The sequence below is a fragment of the Cibotium barometz genome, chromosome 46 (genome assembly GCF_041138505.1).
Source record: "Cibotium barometz isolate CiBa-2024 chromosome 46, ASM4113850v1, whole genome shotgun sequence".
Lineage (NCBI taxonomy): Eukaryota > Viridiplantae > Streptophyta > Polypodiopsida > Cyatheales > Cibotiaceae > Cibotium > Cibotium barometz.
Genome location: NC_141091.1, coordinates 21,530,762 through 21,550,935, shown reverse-complemented (window position 1 = coordinate 21,550,935; position 20,174 = coordinate 21,530,762). Strand labels below are relative to the sequence as shown.

At 45.2% G+C, this 20,174-nt stretch overlaps 1 protein-coding gene across 3 annotated transcripts in view; it reads left to right on the top strand.

The window, feature by feature from the left end:
- Positions 1 to 20,174, top strand: part of EMB2410 (embryo defective 2410) — a 103,610-nt gene that overhangs the window by 67,578 nt on the left and 15,858 nt on the right. For all 3 annotated transcript variants that reach the window (XM_086783840.1, XM_086783839.1, XM_086783841.1), the window contains exons 21-22: positions 10,011 to 10,202; positions 11,853 to 12,122. In XM_086783840.1, the coding sequence (XP_086639966.1) occupies positions 10,011 to 10,202; positions 11,853 to 12,122 (462 nt within the window). The remainder of the gene's footprint in view (positions 1 to 10,010; positions 10,203 to 11,852; positions 12,123 to 20,174) is intronic.

Genomic DNA, 20,174 nt, shown 5'->3' with positions numbered 1-20,174 from the left:
GTATATTTTTGTGCCTCAATGAATTCCCTGTGGAGGCCTTCCAAACCAATGTAGATATTGGAGCACTTCTTTCTAGTTAGCAATCAATCTGCTTGTGTATAGGCAGCCAAGAATCTTGCCGTGTATGTATCCAAACAGTATATCCCAATGTTGTAGCTGCCATTTGCCAAATGAGCATGTCTGAAATTTTGTACACATTGCTGCTACCATGAGTGCCCAAGGTTGTTTTTGTGCAAGAAAAGTATGTAGTAACGTTGATTTTCTTGCCAATCCATGATAATGAATATTAAGAATATTCAGTCCACCATGCATTTTGGGCAAACAAACCCTCTCATATCTTAAAAGTCTCAATGCTTTTTTATAGTGCTTTGTCTTCCACGATACTTCCATTGTCTATGACATAAACTAGTAATATGTGTTTTTGACGATATCAGAAGCAGCAAGAAAAACTGAATGTATGGCATGAGAATAGATTGCACAATTCGAAGCCGCACATGAAGAGGCCAAGTAGATAATTGCCAGTAATCTAGTTATGCTTGCACTTTTTGAATGACCCATTCAGTGGCATCTAGGTGAGACATATTCCATCCTAATGGATATCCCAAGTGTTGAACAATGTCAGTGGGTGGAAGGATCTCTCCCAACCATAAAATGCTCTGCCAATCCGCTTCTTTCAAGGGCAACAATTTGGATTTCCTGAAGTTTACGAATAGCCTTGGAGCCTCACCAAAAAGCTCAAGAGCTTGCATAAGTACATTGAGATCACGCGGCATATTTTTAGGGAAGATGAATGAGTCATCAGCATTTTTTTTTGGGGTGAAAACCATTGTTTCATTATAAATGCAATGTACATTCATAGCTGCCCCAACATGGAGTAGCTACTACGGAGAACTAGAAACAGTGATAAAACACTTCCAACTAGGCTGTGGAAAGGTATCCAAGAAAGTGGGCATCTTAGAGAGACTGGAGCAAGGAAAATCTGAAAAAGGCGAAGACATCCACCAAAGTGTGCCCAAAAAACTGAGTGTTGTGAGCATGGTATAAACTCCATAAGGCCCAATAACAGCACCACAAAAAAAAGAGAGCATTATTTGGGGTAGAGGGATATCTACCAAAAAGCCAAAAGTGCCTGCCAAAGGAAAGGCTGGGAAACTGGGCATGGAGAAGAGTTGTCAAACGAGCTAGCAAATCTCGAGCAGTAGGAGAAGCCCAGAGAAGATGCAGAACCGTCTCGCGCGGATGCGAACAAGTAGGGCAAACCGAGGAGACAATATGCCGGGTAGCCAAAAGGACACCCATTGGAAGGGCCCCCACTAGACATCGCCACAGGAAAGACCCATTGCTTGAGGGAAAGCTTACTTTTCCATATACGATGAAGGCATGTCTTCCACCACCCAAGTGGCCTATCCAAATGCCAGAAACAATTGCCTTGCTCCTGAATCCATGGTTGCAGAAGAAGAAGACAGTAGGCTTTTTTGGCAGATAGATCGGCAAAAGAGAAAGTGGAATAACCTGGTAGCCCCTGATCAAACTTCCAATCAAGTAGTGGAAGAGGAGAAAACAGGCGAGGCACCGACTGGAAAGGCTATAGCAATTATGCCATATAGGTCGGTGATGCATCCCCAGCTGAAACCGTGTCTGGGCCTATGGAAAAGAGAGTGTACAGCCACTGTCATTGTCACCATTTGGCCACCCGAATGGTTCACTCTTGCTTTCACACTATGTACATATTGGATTGGTGTCCATGGCTTATGGAATGTGCCTATGCATGTGATTGACACGTGTCATGCTGTATAGTTGGATATGATATTCCACTGGGACTTGATGTTATCATGCCCGGAATATCTGGAGGACTTGGCTTTCTGTTGGGACTTGTGCCTTTGTGTACATGTCCGGAAACGCTTGGAGGACTTGGCTTTCCGCTATGACTTGTGCCTTTGTGTACATGCCCGGAAACGCCTGGAGGATTGGCTTTCCACTGGGTCTGGTATCGCATATACTTGCCTGGAAACGCCTGGTCTTATATGGTTTCATGAACGGAAATTGCTCATGCCAATGCTACATTGCATAGCATCTTTATGTGCTTGCTTGCAAATGAAATTGCATGTTGTTTTCATGCCTGCATGACCTATGTGTAGTTCCGGGCTAGGGGACGCCCGCCCGTGAACCGTGCGTGTGAAACTGTCTGCTGACATGGTTGTGTGGCATGTGAACAGGTGGTAAGTATTACCCAATCTAGGCTCAAATAGCCCTTAGGACTTGGCCAATATTTATAAGTGGGTGTGTTCCCATTTCATTAAAGTTTGGGTGTCCAAAAGTCACTTATAAATTATGACCGCTTCCAAGTTCACACTCACTGAAGTCCCGAGGCGGACAAGACTCAATGTCCAGGACCTGATCCTCCCCTTTTACTCATAAATGGGCATCTCCCCATGTCCCTTCACCTGATTGGACCCCAATTCACTTACTTAGTAAGGGAAATTCGTGTTTTCTCTTCATGAGGATTTTTGGAGACTGAAAACTCTTTTTTTCTACCATTTCTCTCCATTTCCAAGCTCTCCATAGCCATACCCAACTTGCTAGGGTATTTTCCAAGCTTCCAAGAGTGTTTCCAAGTGCTAATCACTCTCCTACTCCCTCCCAATGACTGAAATTCAGCAAAACAGCTCTCATTTTTGTTGTAATTTGTGGTCTTTTTGCTGAAAACCCTAATTTCAGCCTTCCTTTCTCAAGTTGAACCATAGGGGAAGCTTTCCCAGGGTTCCCTTCATCCTCTTGAAGACTTTTGTCGCGAAGGATTGCGGCAAATGGAAGATATCAACACTTCTAAAGCTTCCAACGCGAAGGCTTCCACTTCTAAAGCTTCCAACGCGAAGGCTTCCACTTGCAACAACTACTATGAAGACTGGTAAGCTAATTGGACAATGTGTTGTCATTACTTATTCAGTAAAAGGGCAGGACTCCTTGTTTAGCCGCCCTGTGTAGTATTTCTCTTGTCCTATGTGCTCTTGAAGATGTTGCTACCTTGCTTGGTAGAACATAGAGCCAATGGTAGAGAATATGGGCACTGAAGTCGGGCCGGGTATCAAGGCAGCTCCTTGGTGATCTACATCAACATACCATTGTTTTCTAAATGCTGAATTTCATATGCATTGGCATGGAGGATTTGGCAATGGATGCCCGTGAAGCTATGTATTGAATTTCTCCAATAGTAATACAATTTACTCAAGGGAGGGGTCGGCCGTTCCGGCTCATTGTGTGTCTCTTGTCAATTCAGCAATTTACTTCTTGTATATGAGCAAGTGTCCTTCAAATCTTAGTGTAATTAAGTGTATTGATTAGCATTGTGTTCAACCAAGTTACAGTCATCCACTACATCCACTAGAGAAATGCCCAAGCGATGCAGAAAATATGCCTTACGAGGTTGAAAAAGTGCCAAAGGGGAATCAAAGACCTGACTCGAGTGTAGACTCTGCTAACGAAATGAGTTGCCGGGATCCGGACGGCGGCCAAACCAAGATAAATGTGCCAAAAGCTACTGCCAATCGGAAATCAAACGGGTAGAAAAAGGACAGCTAGGAATGCGGCCTTGAAAATGCCCGAAAATAACATCCGGGATAGTTGGTGTCCAATGCCCAAATGCTACTATCTTGAGAGAGGCAAACAAGTGAGAAAGCATGAGTGTCCAAGGCTGACATTGTTCCAAGAAAGCAGGCAAGAGCATGGCCTTGAGAGCAAGCACATGAACATGTATGTTGTGGATGTTCAAGCCCCCATGCATCTTTGGCATGCAAACATAATTGCATTTGAGAAGACGCACCGCCTTACGGTCAGTTTTGGTACGCCAAAGACATTCTATCGTTTTGGACAAACTGTTGAATGTTTGAAGAGGACCAAGGAATGAGCGGCAAATGAAATTGCACATAAGCCATAATGGACTGGACAATCCGAAGGCGAACATGCAGTGGCCAAGTGGAAAGTTTCTAGTAGTCTAGCTTATGGTAAAGCTTTTGAAGCACCCACTGTCTCTCCTTTGCCAAGGAAATGTGCCAACCAATGGGGTACCCCAAATGCTGCACCACATGATCAAGAGGGAGCAAGAGGCCCGGCCACAAGAAACGATGCCAGTCACACTCATGCAAAGGCAAGAGTTTTGATTTTGCAAAGTTAACTTTTAACCCCACCACCAAACCATACAGATCAAGGGCTTGCGTAAGATGCTGAAGATCTGACTTAGAATTGTGCAAGAAGAAAAAGGAGTCATCAGCATAAGCCTGGCTAACAAAAGGCATCCCCGCAGGAATAGCAATACCATGCAAGCGTTGCTCTAGAACCAAAGCATCCATATATAGCACTAACGGATGAGTAGCGATAGCATATAGCAAGGCACTGAGACGACAGCCTTGCCGGACGAAGCGACCCAATGTCCAAGAGGAAGAGAGAGCATCAGCCAACAGGCAGCGGGCATAGCCATCCGCATAGAGCCAATGCACCACATGTTGCATGCGACGAACGAAGCCCAACTGGGCGAGAACAATTGCAATGAAATCCCATCGAATGGTGTCAAAAGCTTTCTCATTGTCTACCTGCATGATAAGAACATCCTGACTAGTGTATTTGGCATACTCTATCCCAATGTAAGTACTAGCAATATTATCAAGAATCTACTTGCGAGGCACACAACCATACTGGGCAGGGTGCAAACCAGCATATAAAATGTGGAATAGCCGGAGAACCAGCATCTTAGAAACCAACTTATAAACCACTAGCGTCAGATTTTTTGAACACCAATCCGATAGACGTTCACACAACGGTTTTTTAGGGAGCAAACGCAACAAACCTTTTTTCCATGAGAGAGGCATCACACCAGAAAGTCAGGCATCATTAATATAAAATAGGGCTCAAATCATCCTAAAACTCAGCAAAGAACTCAATTGTAAGCCCATCCCAGCTTGGGGATTTGAAGCGACCCAATCAGGCCGAGGCAATTGTCAACTCCTCATCAACCTACACACACACACACACAAGCATGCGTGCGTGCTCACTTGCTCGGCCCCAATGGCCAGCTAGGTCACACATCCCCCCCCCCCCCCTCCAACCCAAAAAAGAAAAGAAAAAGAAAACAAGTGGTGGTCATGACCCACAAACATGGCTCGTCACACAACACTTATACAGGCCCTCTAGCCTACTAGTCACCCTTATAGGAATATCGACTATTTGTAGAATAGTCAGCTCTTGACCCCTAATTAACCCTAGCATACTCCCTCTATCCCAGGGTTTGTCTATGCTCAGGATGTAATACACTCCCACCCCTCACTTTTGTAGCCTTAGCTTGCATACATAGCCTTTTTGTCCTTAGTTGTTGTTAAGGATGCAACGTGTTAAGTGCAGGTTGGTGCTTTCTTTTTGGGGTTTTCAGCTTTTTGGGTAAGCTTCGACCTTTTCACCCCGCCTTTACCATCCGAGCCCTCCCTCCTCCCCCCTTTTGCCTCTCCACAGCACTCTCGTCGCCCCCCAACAAGTCCTAACCCAGAGCGTGGGCAATCGGTGGGATCAGTCCGTTGTTTGATTCACCGCTTTTCCGAGCCAGTGGAGATGACCATTGCCGCCTCCCGGGTGAGGGCTCTCCCGCCAGAGTCCCTAGGGGGCCCAAGATCCTGGGACAGTTTGTGGATTACAGTTTCTTCCGGTGTTTGCCAACGGAAGGGATCGACATTTTTGAGGAGACAGTAGCCCCTATTCGGGTTTGTGTGGTTTTTCACCACTCCAGGCCCTCTACGCAAGATAATGGCATGATGATCTTCTCTTTCCCCTTCAGTGCAGCCGCGGGGACAGAGTGGGATCCTGAGTTGGTGGCAACTGCCATCGAGGGTCAGGCAGTTGAGCTCTCCCACCATCTCCACGATCTCCACTTCACTGATATCCTCACCCATTTTGGCCTCTGGCTAGGATGGAGCTTGGAGGTTCAGTCCATCGAGGCTAGGACGGGGAGATGGTAGTCTCCAATGTGGAGGTGCTGCTTTTTGTGTTCATGCATACTTTTGCTGCGGTACCTCTTCCCCCCTCTTACAGATACTTCTACTGTGATGATCGATGGGTCCGGAGCATGCATGCGCGCGCACTTGTACAAAGTGGCGTCACATGGAGGACAGGATTAGTGCCCACCTGGCACGCCTTCGCCCCCGCACGGATTGTGATTATTCCCCATCTAAACACTCGCCCAAGAGTCTTCGAGTGGATGGCAGTTCCGCTAGTGCCACATCACATCGAGATTGATATGTGGATTGTTTCATGGAACAATCAAGGTTTAGGGGAGCCTGAGTGCTTTCATAGATGAGGCGTCCTGCGTGGCGAGCTTTAGAGGGCCATAGTGGGGGGACCCATAGACATCCTGTTCCTCCGGGAGCATCATCTCTCAAAGGGGCGCTCCCGCAGATGCGGGAAGATTCTTCCAGGCAGGAGTCACACTTTCTGGTCCCCATTGTCGGCCCCTCAGGCACGCAGGGAGGGGTGTGTATATCTGTTAGTGAGGAGCTGCTGCCGGCAGTGACTGGCTCAGGAGTCATTGTCCTCGGGCGTGCACAGTGGATTACCATTACTATTGGAGAGGATAGCATTGGCTTCCTCAACGTTTACGCTCTGAACACTGTTGCAGGTAGAGCCCACTTTTGGTGCTCAATACGGTAGGCCCTCCCTCAGGCTGATTTTTGGTGCTTGGGCAGTCACTTTAACATGAGAGGCAATAGAGGACAGACTTGGAGGTGGCACGGCCACAATTTTAGGAGTAGAGTACTCAGCCTGGGAGGAGATAATTCTTGCAGTCAGGGGACAGGACCCTTGATTGGCATCTTCCAGAGTTTGGGCGTAGCCCCGAGAGCCTTCGCTTCTCGAGGTCGGATAGGAGGAGCACCGGCCCCAACCTCTCCAGACTTGACAGATTTTATGTTGATGAGTGGGCTTGCAGTCGAGGGGGTATGATTGGTATTTTGGCAGGCCCTTCATTTTCAAACCATGCCCCGGTTATTTTGTCCTTAGAGGATCCCTGGAGGCATGGCAGGCATGTGAGCTCGAGGATTCCGGACAGCCTCATTGAGGACCCCGAAATTTGCAGCAAGATAGAACGGATATGGGCGGGATTGGATTTTCTTTCAAGCTCTGTTGTGCGCACGTTGGATGAGGGCTTAGGAGAGATCAACTGTTTCTTGCAAGAGGCAGCCCAGAGCCGACTAGAGAGTTTCCGGGAGTAGAAGAGGAGTTTGAGGAGTCTTGCCTCTTTACATTGGCTTCAGGAGAGGTCCCCGGATAGCCAATGGATCGAGAGTTAGCTTGCCGCCACTCGCACGGAGATTAGATCCATAGAGGAGAGGAGGGTGGAGTGCAGGTATCATGTCAGAGCCTCTTTCTGGACTCAGGCAAGCGATAGAGTCAGAGGGGATTTCTTTGAGATAGCCGGCCCACACAGGAGGAGAGACGGTATTCGCAAGTTGCGTGGCTAGGATGGAGCTATTGTTTCAGACCCCCCCCCCCCCAGGTGAGAGCCATCGCCACGGACTTTTTTCAATCCCCCCTCACTGGTGTCCCAGCATCTCCATAGGTGGTGGAAGCACGCGAGAGGTGGGTCTAGCGGCATACGAGGGAGGTGGTTCCCCTTTATCTTCGGTCATTTTTATTGACACCATTCACTAATGAGGACCTTACCTCTTCCTATTCGTCGTCGAGGCCATGAGTAGTTTTCTCTCTGCCCAAGAGACTGGGCTTTAGGGATTGCGTCTTCCCCTCCGCACGCAGGAGGAGTTGCTGGACTCAGAGTTTGCAAACGACACAATAGCTTTCGTGGCAGGAGATGTGGGGAATCTCCAGAGATTTGTAGAGGCGATTGAGATTTTTTGCCGCATATCAGCAGCAGAGATCAACTGGCATGTTGCACCCGCCCCGACTTGGCGACCACTTGAGGATTTCCAGTGGATCCCGGGAGGCAGTCTAGTTCGATATCTCGGCTGCCAGGTTGGCATTGATATCTCTCCCGAGCAGCAGCTCGCTTTGCTTCTTTTGAGTATTCGGAAGAAGCTTCTTTATTGGAGCTCGGCGAGGCTATCCCTAGCAGGCAAGGTGGTGGTGGTGAACCAGGTACTTCTGGCCACCATGTGGTACATCACTTCATGTTGGGCCTTTTCTCGGGCTTGTATTGGCCAAGTACAGCGATTAATCTGGAATTTCTTATGGGCCAGAAGTGATGGGGGCCAGCCAGGGCCAAGGTGGCATGGAGAGTGATTATTCAGCCTCGTTGCAGGGGGGCTAGGCCTTATTGACCCGATTATTCAGAGCCGCGCCCTGCTGGGCAAATTGATTGTTGGAGGCCTCCTTCCCGGTGGTGAGCCTTGGAAGAATTTTTTGTTGGGCCGGATTTCAGCCCGCACTCCAAGTCTTGGGGGCCTTTGGCTGCAGAGTACCCGATGGATCTTCACAGAGATGCGAGCTCGTGGTTTTAGCCTGGCTTTTGAGGACAGATTTGCAGCTAGCTTACTTCGTGCTTGGGAGTGCCTTAGGCCCGCCCTCAGACAGATAGCTCCTGTTGCATGAGAGGAGCAGCTTCCGCAACCTTTGGTCTGGAACCCCTTGATCCGTTTACCCAGTGGCCACATGCTAGGGGCCCGACCGCACGTTTCTTGGGATGCCTTGAGCATAGGACCAGCCAGGTCTCTTGGAGATTGGATCGCCCACAGGCAGTTACTCTTGGAGGTGCAGAAGAGAGGCCTGACAGGGATTCGGGGCAGAGATAGGCTCAACATCGACATCGACTCAACTATCCCGTAGGAGTGGATGACTCCCCCAGTGTGGCTAGGCATGTTTACCCGGGACGATATCCTAGTGGCGGTCCACGGAGCAGATGAGGACAGTGGTCTGCTTACTTTCTCGATTGGATCCCATGGCAGACTAAAGAGATCTGAGCTTCCTTTGGAGGATTTTAGTGGCTGCACGTTGCAAAGGGTGGTGGTTGGTTTTCGGGCACGGGAATGGCATATCGATCTAGCACCGGCCAAGGTGGCCAGGGAGAGATTATGGTGGCTATGGATATGCTCCTCACTCATGTATCCCTTAACACACATGCATAGCCATTTTGACTAACCCTAACCTTCTTTTAGAGTTAACTAATATCTTAAACCCTTTCAATTCTTAACCTAGTGATTCACCCATGGACATAAGACAAAGCTTGACCACATGGTGCCATTGATGGATGCACATTCATGGGGTTCGATTGTTGTATGATCACGTGTACTGATTGGCGCCCTCTGTTTGTGCCACACACACTACTTACAAGTTGGAGTTTTGGAACTTTACACACTTCACCATTGTTGTATGATCATGTGTTCTGATTGGCGCCCTCTGTTTGTGCCACACACACTACTTACAAGTTGGAGTTTTGGAACTTTACACACTTCACGATTGACTCAATTTTATAGCAGGTAGCAAGAGACTGGATTTTAATTGAATAGGGTATCTTGAGCTTCAAGGAAACACTTCATATTAGTGTGTGTGCTTTGAGTATACAAGCATTTGTACAGAAGGAGCGGAATTCTGCTTACACCACTTATGAGTTGGTGTTTTGAACTTTAAGCATATCAAGATTAACTCAATTTTATAGCAAGTAGCAAGAGACTGGAGAGTAGTTCAGAAGGGTGTCTTGAGCTTCAAGGAATGGAAGACTATATATAAGAGCATTTGTGCATGTGCTTTGAGCATACAAGCATTTGTGTGAAAGAAGCCAAATTCTACTTACGCTACTTACAAGTTGGTGCTTTGAACTTTAAGCACATCAATATTAACTCAATTTTATAGCAAGTAATCAAGTAGCAAGAGACCGAATTTTAGTTGAGTAGGATGTCTTGAGCTTCAAGGAACGGAACACTTTATATAAGAGCATTTGTGTGTATGCTTTGAGTATACAAGCGTTTGTATGGAAGAAGTTCAATTCTACTTACAAGTTAGTGTTTTGCTTCTGAGTGTCTCAGGTGCGACTCAATAGAGATCATCCGAATCGAGCTAAATTTGAACCTGAGCAAGGCTTGGATCCTACCCTAGATTTGGCTTTAGTTGGAGCAGATTGGCAGTTAAAGATCCAGGGACGAGCTCGGAACTGGCAGGACAACCTTGTTATTACGTCAACAAGATCGGGGGAGCCAGATGCTTTTACTCGAACAGAGGTGCTTTTTTGGTTTATTTGCTTGCTGTCATTAAGATGCAACTAAAAACTATCCTTGTAAACACATGTGGGTTTAAAGTAGTTGATGCTGACCTCCTCAAAAAAAATCTTTGGCTTGTATGCATTGCTTATGACCTGGTTCTAGTCCCATTTTTGCATGCTTTATTCTTTTGTTGAGGTAGCAGATGGGAAGTTACTTTGAAAATCATGCAATCAATCATGATTCCTTGAAGCCTCGTTAGGAGGTGCACTATCCTGATTAGTTGCTAGATTAGGATAGGACAGGTCTTTGATTAGGGCTTAGTTAAGGCTAGATTAGGTATTTTCCTTGGTGATTGCAGAGACTTCTTTAGACATCTACTCGAGGAAGAATTGAGATCTGCGTGGGAATGATAGGCTGAACTTTTTGCTACATTTGTGTGTGTGATTTGAAAGAGAGATTCACTACGACAGTTAAGGCTGTCGTCGCAGTGGTGAAGTTCAGATCGGCCAAACGAGCTATTTCTTGGGCTTCAGTAGAGTTCGCCTGCATTTTCGCAAAGGCCCACAATCCAAAACTGCAGCAGCAGAAAAGGGTGCTGTTGCGCAGCTCTGTAGATAATGGATCAGCATCCAAATTGTGTCTTCCCCATCAGCACGATTCCAATGCCTCCTCCACAATGTTGTCACAATTGTTGGGCACTAGAGATAGTCCCCTGCAGCAGTACTCCAATGCACAGCTACCTATAGGCAAGCTCTTTGCGGCACCCAGTCTCAATGGGGTAATAGAAAGTGAAACCTGGGAGCAGGGATCTTGGACAATCAAGTCTGATGAAATGACATCAACAAGTTTCACAAGACCATGAAGATAAAAGGCAAAATTGTAGACACACTAGGGCCCTGCTGCTTGATAAAGATTTTATCAACAAAGCATTCTTGTACATACAAGCTTTGAAGGCAACTAGAGCCAGATTTCCAAATACACTTATATATAATGAAAACGGTGTTAAAATCAGTTTCTATTTGTTGATGTAGACGATCACAAGAGGTCTTCCCAAGGCCATTCAACCCTGAGCAGTGACTCCTCAGCACACACCCACCAGCACATGCTGTAGAGGACCCTGTTTGATCTCATTTGTGTTGATAGTGATACGAATATGCAACCTTGTTAGTCTTTGATGAATGACGCATTCCCTCCCTCATCTCACTCAGACAATAGTAATTCTAGGGTTTCCTTTCTTTAAAAAAAAAACGTTTTCTAATAGGAGTTCAGAGATGTCGTATGCATCATCTATCATATACTATTTTGGGCTCGTTAATACAGCTTTCTTTATTTATTTTTTGTGTGCCTGCATGTGCGCCACACGTGTGTGTGTGTGTGTGATCTTAGTGGTCTTTTGGCCTGACTGCTTTATTTTCTTGAAGCAATGTGCTTGATATTGTGACCCCACAAAGAAGTCCTTTGCTAATTGTTGATTTGTTCTATTTTTCCATCTAGACTACGCTCCTCTGTTGATACCATGAATTTTAATTTTTGACATACTCAAATATTATGCACACATTTGAAACCGACCACAGATCCAATCATTTCTTGTAAATATAATCTAATTTCCTGACCTTTTGTAAATTTCTGGACGTTTTGAACATATTTTGACTCGACATACAATTGCAGGCAGCCAGGGTTTTCGAAAGCCAATTGGCAGACTCACTTCTTGAGGGCAATGGGCAACTAGCTTTCAAGAAACTCGCAGCAGCAACTGTAGAAACGTTGATGCCAAAAATAGAGGGAAAAGGTGAATTTGGCCAGGCTCGATGGAGACTTGTTTCTGCGCCTCAAATTCCCAACTTACTCTCCCTTGATCCAACAACTGACCCCTTTAAGTCACTCGCCAACCTATCTTTTGGTACTGAGGTGGAAGTACAGCTGGGAAAACGACTTCAGGTATTGTTTTTTTCAATAATTCTTGGTAAATTATTATGGTAGTTTCGTTCAGCCTTTTGTTTTTGTCATAGAATCAAGAAAGTTTTGATAAGAAGTTTTTGATAACACCATACTAAAGCTCATGCAACAAATAAAGTAGGAGTCCAATTTGCGAGAGAAGAAAGAGAAACTCATTTTGATGGTTCATCTATGAAGATTCGTCTACTAAGGTGGCATAAATAAGGTGACATATTGTGCACATACTCTTGGGGACTATGACATGCATGGGATGTCATAGCATGTAGTCTGTGCTATGCACAATGGAGATGATGATTTGAAGCTTTGTGAAGCGGCTTTCATGGAGTCAACATTTGACATGTAGTCTATGCTATGCATGGAGTTGATGATTTGAAGCTTTGTGAGTAGGCTCTCATGGCATCAAGATCGCACCTTGGTTTCGTTAAGTTTGGAAAATAACATGACCTTTCTGCCATATTAGAAGACATGCAGATTCATTTGAATTCTTTGTCTAAGTTGTGGCCATCTGGTTTATATTTATTCTTTTTATCCAAAGCTGTGCAATGGCCCAACGAACTACCCTGTGTGCACTGTGCGCACATGTGTATGCTCGTTAGTGCTAGCCTTCAATATGGCTGAGTCTGCCCTTTGCCTTCAAAGAACTGATAGAAACTTAGTTCGATAAGTTATCTATGAAGATTTGTCTACTGACGTGATTTATGAATGAACTTGCACCTACTGTTGTGCATTGATGACATGACTAGGGATGTCATAGCACATAGTCTATGCTATGCATGATGGTGTTTATGGTTTGAAGCTCTGTAAGCAGATTCTCATGGAGTCAAGATCGCATTTTGGTTTTTGTTAGGTTTAGGTTTATTTTCCATTGGTATATGCAAGTCCACTGCATCCAATGTGCCAAGTAGCATGTAGAACAATCTAAACATAAAACGAAGTTGCTTCTGATAAGAGACAATCTGAGGATCTAGAAACAGAAGTTACGTACACAAAACTGATGATGCATTTGGAGGGCGATCTTGCTCCTCTTCACCTAGGATTGCCAGATCGTCCACTTCATTGCATGGGTTACAGTTGCGTGGGTGATGGAGACTGGCCGCAAGTAGGATGGAACAAGGTTGGCACTTCATCTGTCTTACGACTGGATGACTGTCAGGGTTGTCAGTGAGGTGCCTATGATATAGTGTGCTATCACCCCGCCTCTTGACTCCCACTTGGAGAAGATTCAACAGTGTGACAGCATGACAAATTCGTGGGCCTGCTGCTGTGAGACCATTTTGGGTTCTGCGATTCCTCCTGCAGAGTCTGGACAGACCTCATCCATACCCTTGTGGCCACCTCTAGGATTTCAATGTCCAAAGTCTCTAACATATAGATATTGATGGCTTCAATCAATAACTTAAGTCAAAGTTCTTGGGAAAAATCTCTAACCAATGTCTAAATTGGTTTAACCAATAAGACCAATAGAGGTTTCAAAGTCTCGTAAAGGCATTTAACCAATTGTGTCCAACAAATCTAGAGACAACGAATGTCTTGTATAACTCTTAAGTTTCTCCTCTAATCCAACTACAGATTGGCACGAGTGGGTCATGTTATCACTCATGGCCCAGGTGCTGGTCCTCTCATACCATACAATAATACGATAACCCAGTCATCACATAACCCTCACTTGTAGAGCTTGCAAATAAAAGCTATACTTATGGGATTATTACATATGATTCTTGACCCTTATAGTTACTTGCTTTTCCGAATCCCTTGGTCCTCGAACCCCTAGATAAGGCCAACTAGCCCTACAGTTTGTTTCAAACTAGCCATAATCTCCTGAGTTGAGTCCTCTACCCTATCTTTCTACTTAATCTTATGTTAAGGATCAACTTATTCCTAAGCTTCCTCTTGCTGACTGCTATGAACTCTAGTTCATGTGGAACAAAGGACAAGTCCTCAACCTCTACAAGTTCTTGAGGTGACACCAGGTTATCCTCGCCACCCAATTTCTCCTCAAGTCTACTCGTGTGTAAAACTGAATGAACTTGCACTCGTAGAGGTAATTCAAGTTCAAAAGTAACCTCACCTTCCCTCTTCAGGATTTTGTAAGGTTCACAATACCTAAGGGATAATTTGGCATACTTTTCTATCCTCAAGGTCTCAGAACTCGTGGGTACCTTTAAATATACAAGTATTCTCTTGGAGAAAACCCTCGGCAAACACTTCCTATTAGCATAAAATTGTGCCCTCTCTTGAGCACTCCTGATATTCTCCCTAACATGAGCTAGTAACTCTTGCATATCCATCAAGAAATCTCTAGATCCATCTAGTTTGTGTGTGTGTGTGTGTGTGTGTTTGAAGAGCTTGGCCATAGTCATTTGTTATCGTCCCATGAAGAAATGCAGATGATTTATCCCCGGCATGTACTGGACAAAAATGATCAACGAAAGCTGCAAAAATTGCAAATTCGATCACAACAAAAACCGTTGCCTGACAAGGGTTGTTTCTCCAAAGCTTTCTTCAAAAAATTTGGTGATGCATTGCTGTAGTTGTAACGGGAGGCGGACGTGTGTATTGGCATCGTATAAATGTGAACAAGATTCTGAGCACTTAACACTTGAGCATTACAACCACAAAGCTGAAAAAATGACAGTACACCACATAAAGGGGCCGATGATAGGCTGACCCCCCCCCCTTTAGGTTATATTACCAAAAGAGTCTGCAAAGTACAAGTTTACGGGTGACTGGGGATTCACCACCAGCCTGCACCTGATTCTTCCAAATACATCATGAATGAATACATTTCAAACAAGAGAATTTGTAGGTACATCCGCCCTACACACAGGTACATCCGCCTTGCACAAGAGTATCACAATCCTCACAGGTACTCCGCCCTGCACAAGATGTAAATGGATCTTTAGGCCCTGTTTCCACGCGAGAAACTGATCCAGAAACCTGTGTTCTCCGCGAGCAAGTGTCCCCAATGCTTGCCCTAAACACCTGTTATACCAGGAATCCTTGAGACACATCCATGCTCACATATTCCATTGCTGTCCGGCCTGTTTTGTGCAATAACCAGTCCAAAACAGCAACTTTCTATCGCGAGAATTCCACCTGTAAAGGGTCCTACAGCCCTGTGGAGGTCCCTAGAGCTGTCCTGTACTGTCCAAGTTGACTTTGGACACCTGTAACCAGCCCAAAACTCGCAATAACCAGAAATTGCAGGTCTGAAATTTACCAACCAGCCCTTTAGAAGAGTGTGGGGATCGTTGTCCAAGCTTGTGTGAGTCCGGGAAGCAAGCAACCAGCCCTGTAGCAACTCCCAAAGCTCCAACCAGCTCTCCAATGTGTTGAATGATGAATAAAACAGCCCAAAAGGCCTCTTGAGGGAGGCGCCTTTTTCCAGTGCCACCTAAGGGGCTTGGTGGGTACACATACAGGCTGACATGTGTCCCCATAAGGTGTCCAGCCCATAGTGCTCCATTTGTCCTGTTTGTATAAGTTTAGGTCCAACCAAATGAGAAATGGCCATAAGCTGTCCGGACTTCATTAATTTTGGTCCAACCAAATGCGAACGCATTATAAGTTGTCCAGCCACTTATTAATGAGTGTGGACCTGCAAACCAATAAACTTTAGCAGTAAATGAAATAAGCTGTAAATTGAGTGTGGACGTACCACCTGCAAAACCCATAAGCCCACAGTTTTAGGCCCAAACAGGAGTGCACACACGTGTCCACAAGGTGCCCGGGCGTCCCCGGTCCCTCGGACTTCACAAGCCAAAATAACAAGCATTGTCCAGGCAGCAAGACAATGTCACACAAAGTAAAATAAAGTTATGGCATGCATCATTTATGCATTGTGCACATGTAAACTTGGAGAACCACCTATCATCATTCTTGTACTTGAAAATATTCCGCCTGCCATCATAACACACCATGTGTGCATGGCCGGAATCCACACGGGCACCGCCCGAAAGTCCACAAATGTCCTGCCATGTCCTTGGACTCATATGCATCCACTCATATGATCCATACACATGCCCAGGTATAATACATACATGCATCCGCATGCTTCTAGCCTGACACGCATCCGCATGTCCCTAGAATATAGGGGTTTGTGACATCCCCCTGGCTTCTTTTCAGTTGACCGCAACTGAAAAGCCTCCAGATAGGCCTTCAAAAGATCTGGGTGATCCTCGAAGTAGGCCTCATCCATCCATTTCGCATCCAAAGCTGAATAATTCTTGAACTTGACAAGGTACCTACGAACAAGTTTGCCTCCCGCAAGCTTTCGTTCCTTGTGAAAAACAATCTGTTCAGGTTGAAGAATCTCTTCCAGCTCATCCACCTCGGGTGGGTCTTCCAAAACCGGCTCAAACGGTGTCGGTCCCACATAAGGCCTCAATAGGCTCACATGAAAAGCATTATGCATGTTCCAATGATCTGGAAGTACAAGCCGAAATGCAACATCATTGATCTTCTCCAAGATCTGAAAAGGTCCATAATACCTGTTGGAAAGTTTAGGGTACGTTCCCTCTTTCCCTGGCCTCTTCCGAAGGCGTGCCTTTTCAAATTTCAGCAAGACCCAATCACCTTGTTTGAATTGTACATCCCTTCTATGCTTATCAGTTGCCTTTTTATTCTTGGTTTGAGACCTCTCTATGGCTGTCCGTACCTGTGCAAATGCAGTATCCAAGTCTCTGACATACTCATCTACTGCAAAAATCTCATCCTTTATACGAAGGATGGGTGGTAGTACCACCTTGCCATAGATAATCTCAAAGGGCGCCTTGCGCGTAGAAGTATGTACCGTATTGTTGTAGGCAAACTCCACAAGTGGTAAATACTTCTCCCAATCCGATTTGCGGTCGGATACATAAGATTTCAGCAAGTCGAGGACGGCTGTGGATGGTAAGCTGATGAGAAGTTCAGCTTTGTACCCATATTGTCAAACAATGTGCGCCAAAATAAGCTTGTGGTTCTAGGATCTCTATCCCCCACAATAGATTTAGGCATGCCATGGTGTTTGAATATCTGTGCCAAAAACATCCTAGCCATATGATCTGGCTTTATTGTCTTGCGCACGGGAATGAAATGTGCCTGCTTGCTAAACCTGTCAATAATGGTCCAAATAGCATCATTTCCCTGTGGCGTCCTTGGCAAATCCATAATGAAATCCATAGCAATGCTTTCCCATGGTTCATTTGGTATAGGCAAAGGCTGAAGCAATCCAGGTGCTTTATGTCTGTCAAACTTGACCTTTTGACATACCATACATTCACGTACATATGCTTCAATATCCTTGCGAATATGTGGCCAAAAGAAATACCTCTCCAAAGCTTGTGCTGTGGCCAAAATGCCTCTATGACCTGCATATGGAGGAGCATGGCACTCATCCATAACCTTATGGCGAAGGTTCTTTACCACACACATACGATTTTGCATCATGAGATATCCATCTCTTATGACATAAGATGGGACAGCAATACCCTCTTGCAAATCAGCCCATACATGTGCAAAATCCTCATCCAGATGATAAGTATTACGCATATCCGATAAGTCCTCATGGTATGCAACTGTAATAGCATGAACCTGTGGTCGTCTAGATAAGGCATCTGCCACCACATTCTTTTTCCCTGGAGTGTGTAAAATCTGAAAATGAAACATTGAGAGGAAATTTGCCCATCTCATATGCTTCTCTGAGAGCTTACTTTGAGTCAAAAAGTATCTCAAACTTTGATGATCAGTTTTGACCATAAAATCAGCCCCTAAAAGATAGTGTTTCCAAATAGTAAGGGCATGAATTACAGCCAACAACTCCTTCTCATAAACCTATAAGTGAAGCTCTGCATGTTGCAAGCGTCTGCTCTCATAGGCAATGGCATGTCCTTCTTGGTTCAAAACAGCCCCTATGCAGTCCCCACATGCATCACATTCCACCACAAAAGGTTTGTGCAAATCCGGAATAATGAGTACCGGTCCCGAGATGATTGCACTCTTCAACTTTTGAAAGGCATCTCTCTCTTCTTGTGTCCATTTAAAGATTGCTTTCTTCTTCGTTAAGTCATGTAACGGAGCGGCAATGAAAGCAAAATGCTTGACGTACCTCTGTAGTAAGCACATAAACCAAGGAAGCTCCTCACTTCATGGACTGATTTCAGCTCTGGCCATTCTTGCATGGCTTGTATCTTTGCGGGATCCATGCGCACACCATCCTTTGATACAATGTGACCAAGATAGTGAATCTCTTGGAGGAAGAATTCACTCTTTTTTGCATTTATGTAGAGCTGATTTTCTTTAAGCTCTTTAAACACAATAGTCAGGTGCTCACGATGTTGGGCTTCATTCTTTGAGAATACAATAATGTCATCAAAGAATATACCCGTGAACTTTCTATGCTTTCTGAACACCCTGTCCATCATCCTGTTGAAGGTAGCGGGTGCATTTGTAAGGCCAAAAGGCACCACTAAAAACTCATAAAGACCAAAGGCTGTCCTAAATGCAGTCTTGTGTACATCTTGAGGTGCCACTCTCACTTGATGATACCGAATGTTCAATGGTATCACGTACAAAAACCAAGTAAGAACAAGCTGATTTCTTTATTGCCTTATTAATTTGTACATGGCTTACAAGAGGTATGGTACTTCCAGTAGTACCAGCATCTATAGAGTGCTCACGACCTCTATGTACAAAGCTGATTTTCTTCTCTTTGTAAGCCTTAATAGGCTCTAAACGGTGATGCCAGGGCATCCCCAACAAAACATCACAACCTGTAAGAGGAGCCACTAAAAAGCTCTCATGGTCGAGGTAGTCCTGTATATGTACACGGAGCTTACCAATGAGCGGAGTTACATCAACCTGTTTGGCCTCAAAGGCGGCATCTGCATTCATTTGCATTTCCATGTCTTCCACATTGAGACCTATGGCGGCAGCCATCTGTACGGATATAAAGTTATCTGTGGAAGCATCATCAAAAAGAAACAAAGCGGGCTGATCCTTCAATTTGCCCCAAGCCTTGCATATGACTCTACTCTTGGGCTCATGCCCTGTATTACCCTGCACATCGGGTACAACATTCACAAGAGGCTTTTCCACATTAGGCTCAGCATTCTTAGGATTCTGTGGGCATTTAGGATATATATGATCTTTACTGCCACACTTAAAGCATTTTCCAGCCTTCCTGTACTCTTCCAATTGCTGTTTTGAGAGTCCAAAATTGTGGCGTTTACCCCCCGGCTTCTTTTCGGAGTCATCCTTTGCAACTCGGCCATCTTTGGGAGCATTCTTAGGTGGCTATCCACCCTTTTTCTGGTCATAACCAGCCCTGAATTTGCTCTTGTTTTGACCTGCAAATGGCTTATTTGAGGGTGCTTTTATGTGCAAGTTCTCCGCAATCATGGCTGAGTGTATAAGCTCTTGTATGGTCTTATTTGGGTACACTCCCAAGCTTTGTTGGATAATGTGATGGAGCCCCGATTCAAACTTTCTCTTCTTCTCGTCCTCTCCAATCTTCATGGAGTAACCTTGAGAAGGACTTTCCAAAACTTTGCTATGTATGAAGCAACGGACTCTCCCTCATCTTGGGACAGCCAATCCCACTCCTTGCGTACATCCTTTGCAAAGTTTGGTGGTAAGAATTGATCATAAAATTGAATTTTGAAAGAAGACCAAGTTGGGGCAGCACTTCCATCAAGTATTTTTGCAAGCCACCAATCACTTGCCGTATCCTTGAGATGCATTCCCACATGCCTGAGCATAGACTTTTCCGAAAAGTCTTCATTGCAAAAAGCTATCTCAAACTGTCTAATGAAAGCAAGTGCTTTGGTAGAGTCCATCCGTCCCTGAAAGTTTTCAAACTTTACATCCTTGTCACCGGACTTGAACTCTCGAGGCTTCTTCCTTCTATATGCATCCCTATGTACATCCTGTTCATCTGCATGATGATGATGCCGCGATGAAGATTCACGATCCCTCTTCGTTCTCTCTTGAGCCACACTCTCCAAATGAGTGGAAAGCTCAACACGAGAACGGATATGTTTTCTTGGAGCAAAG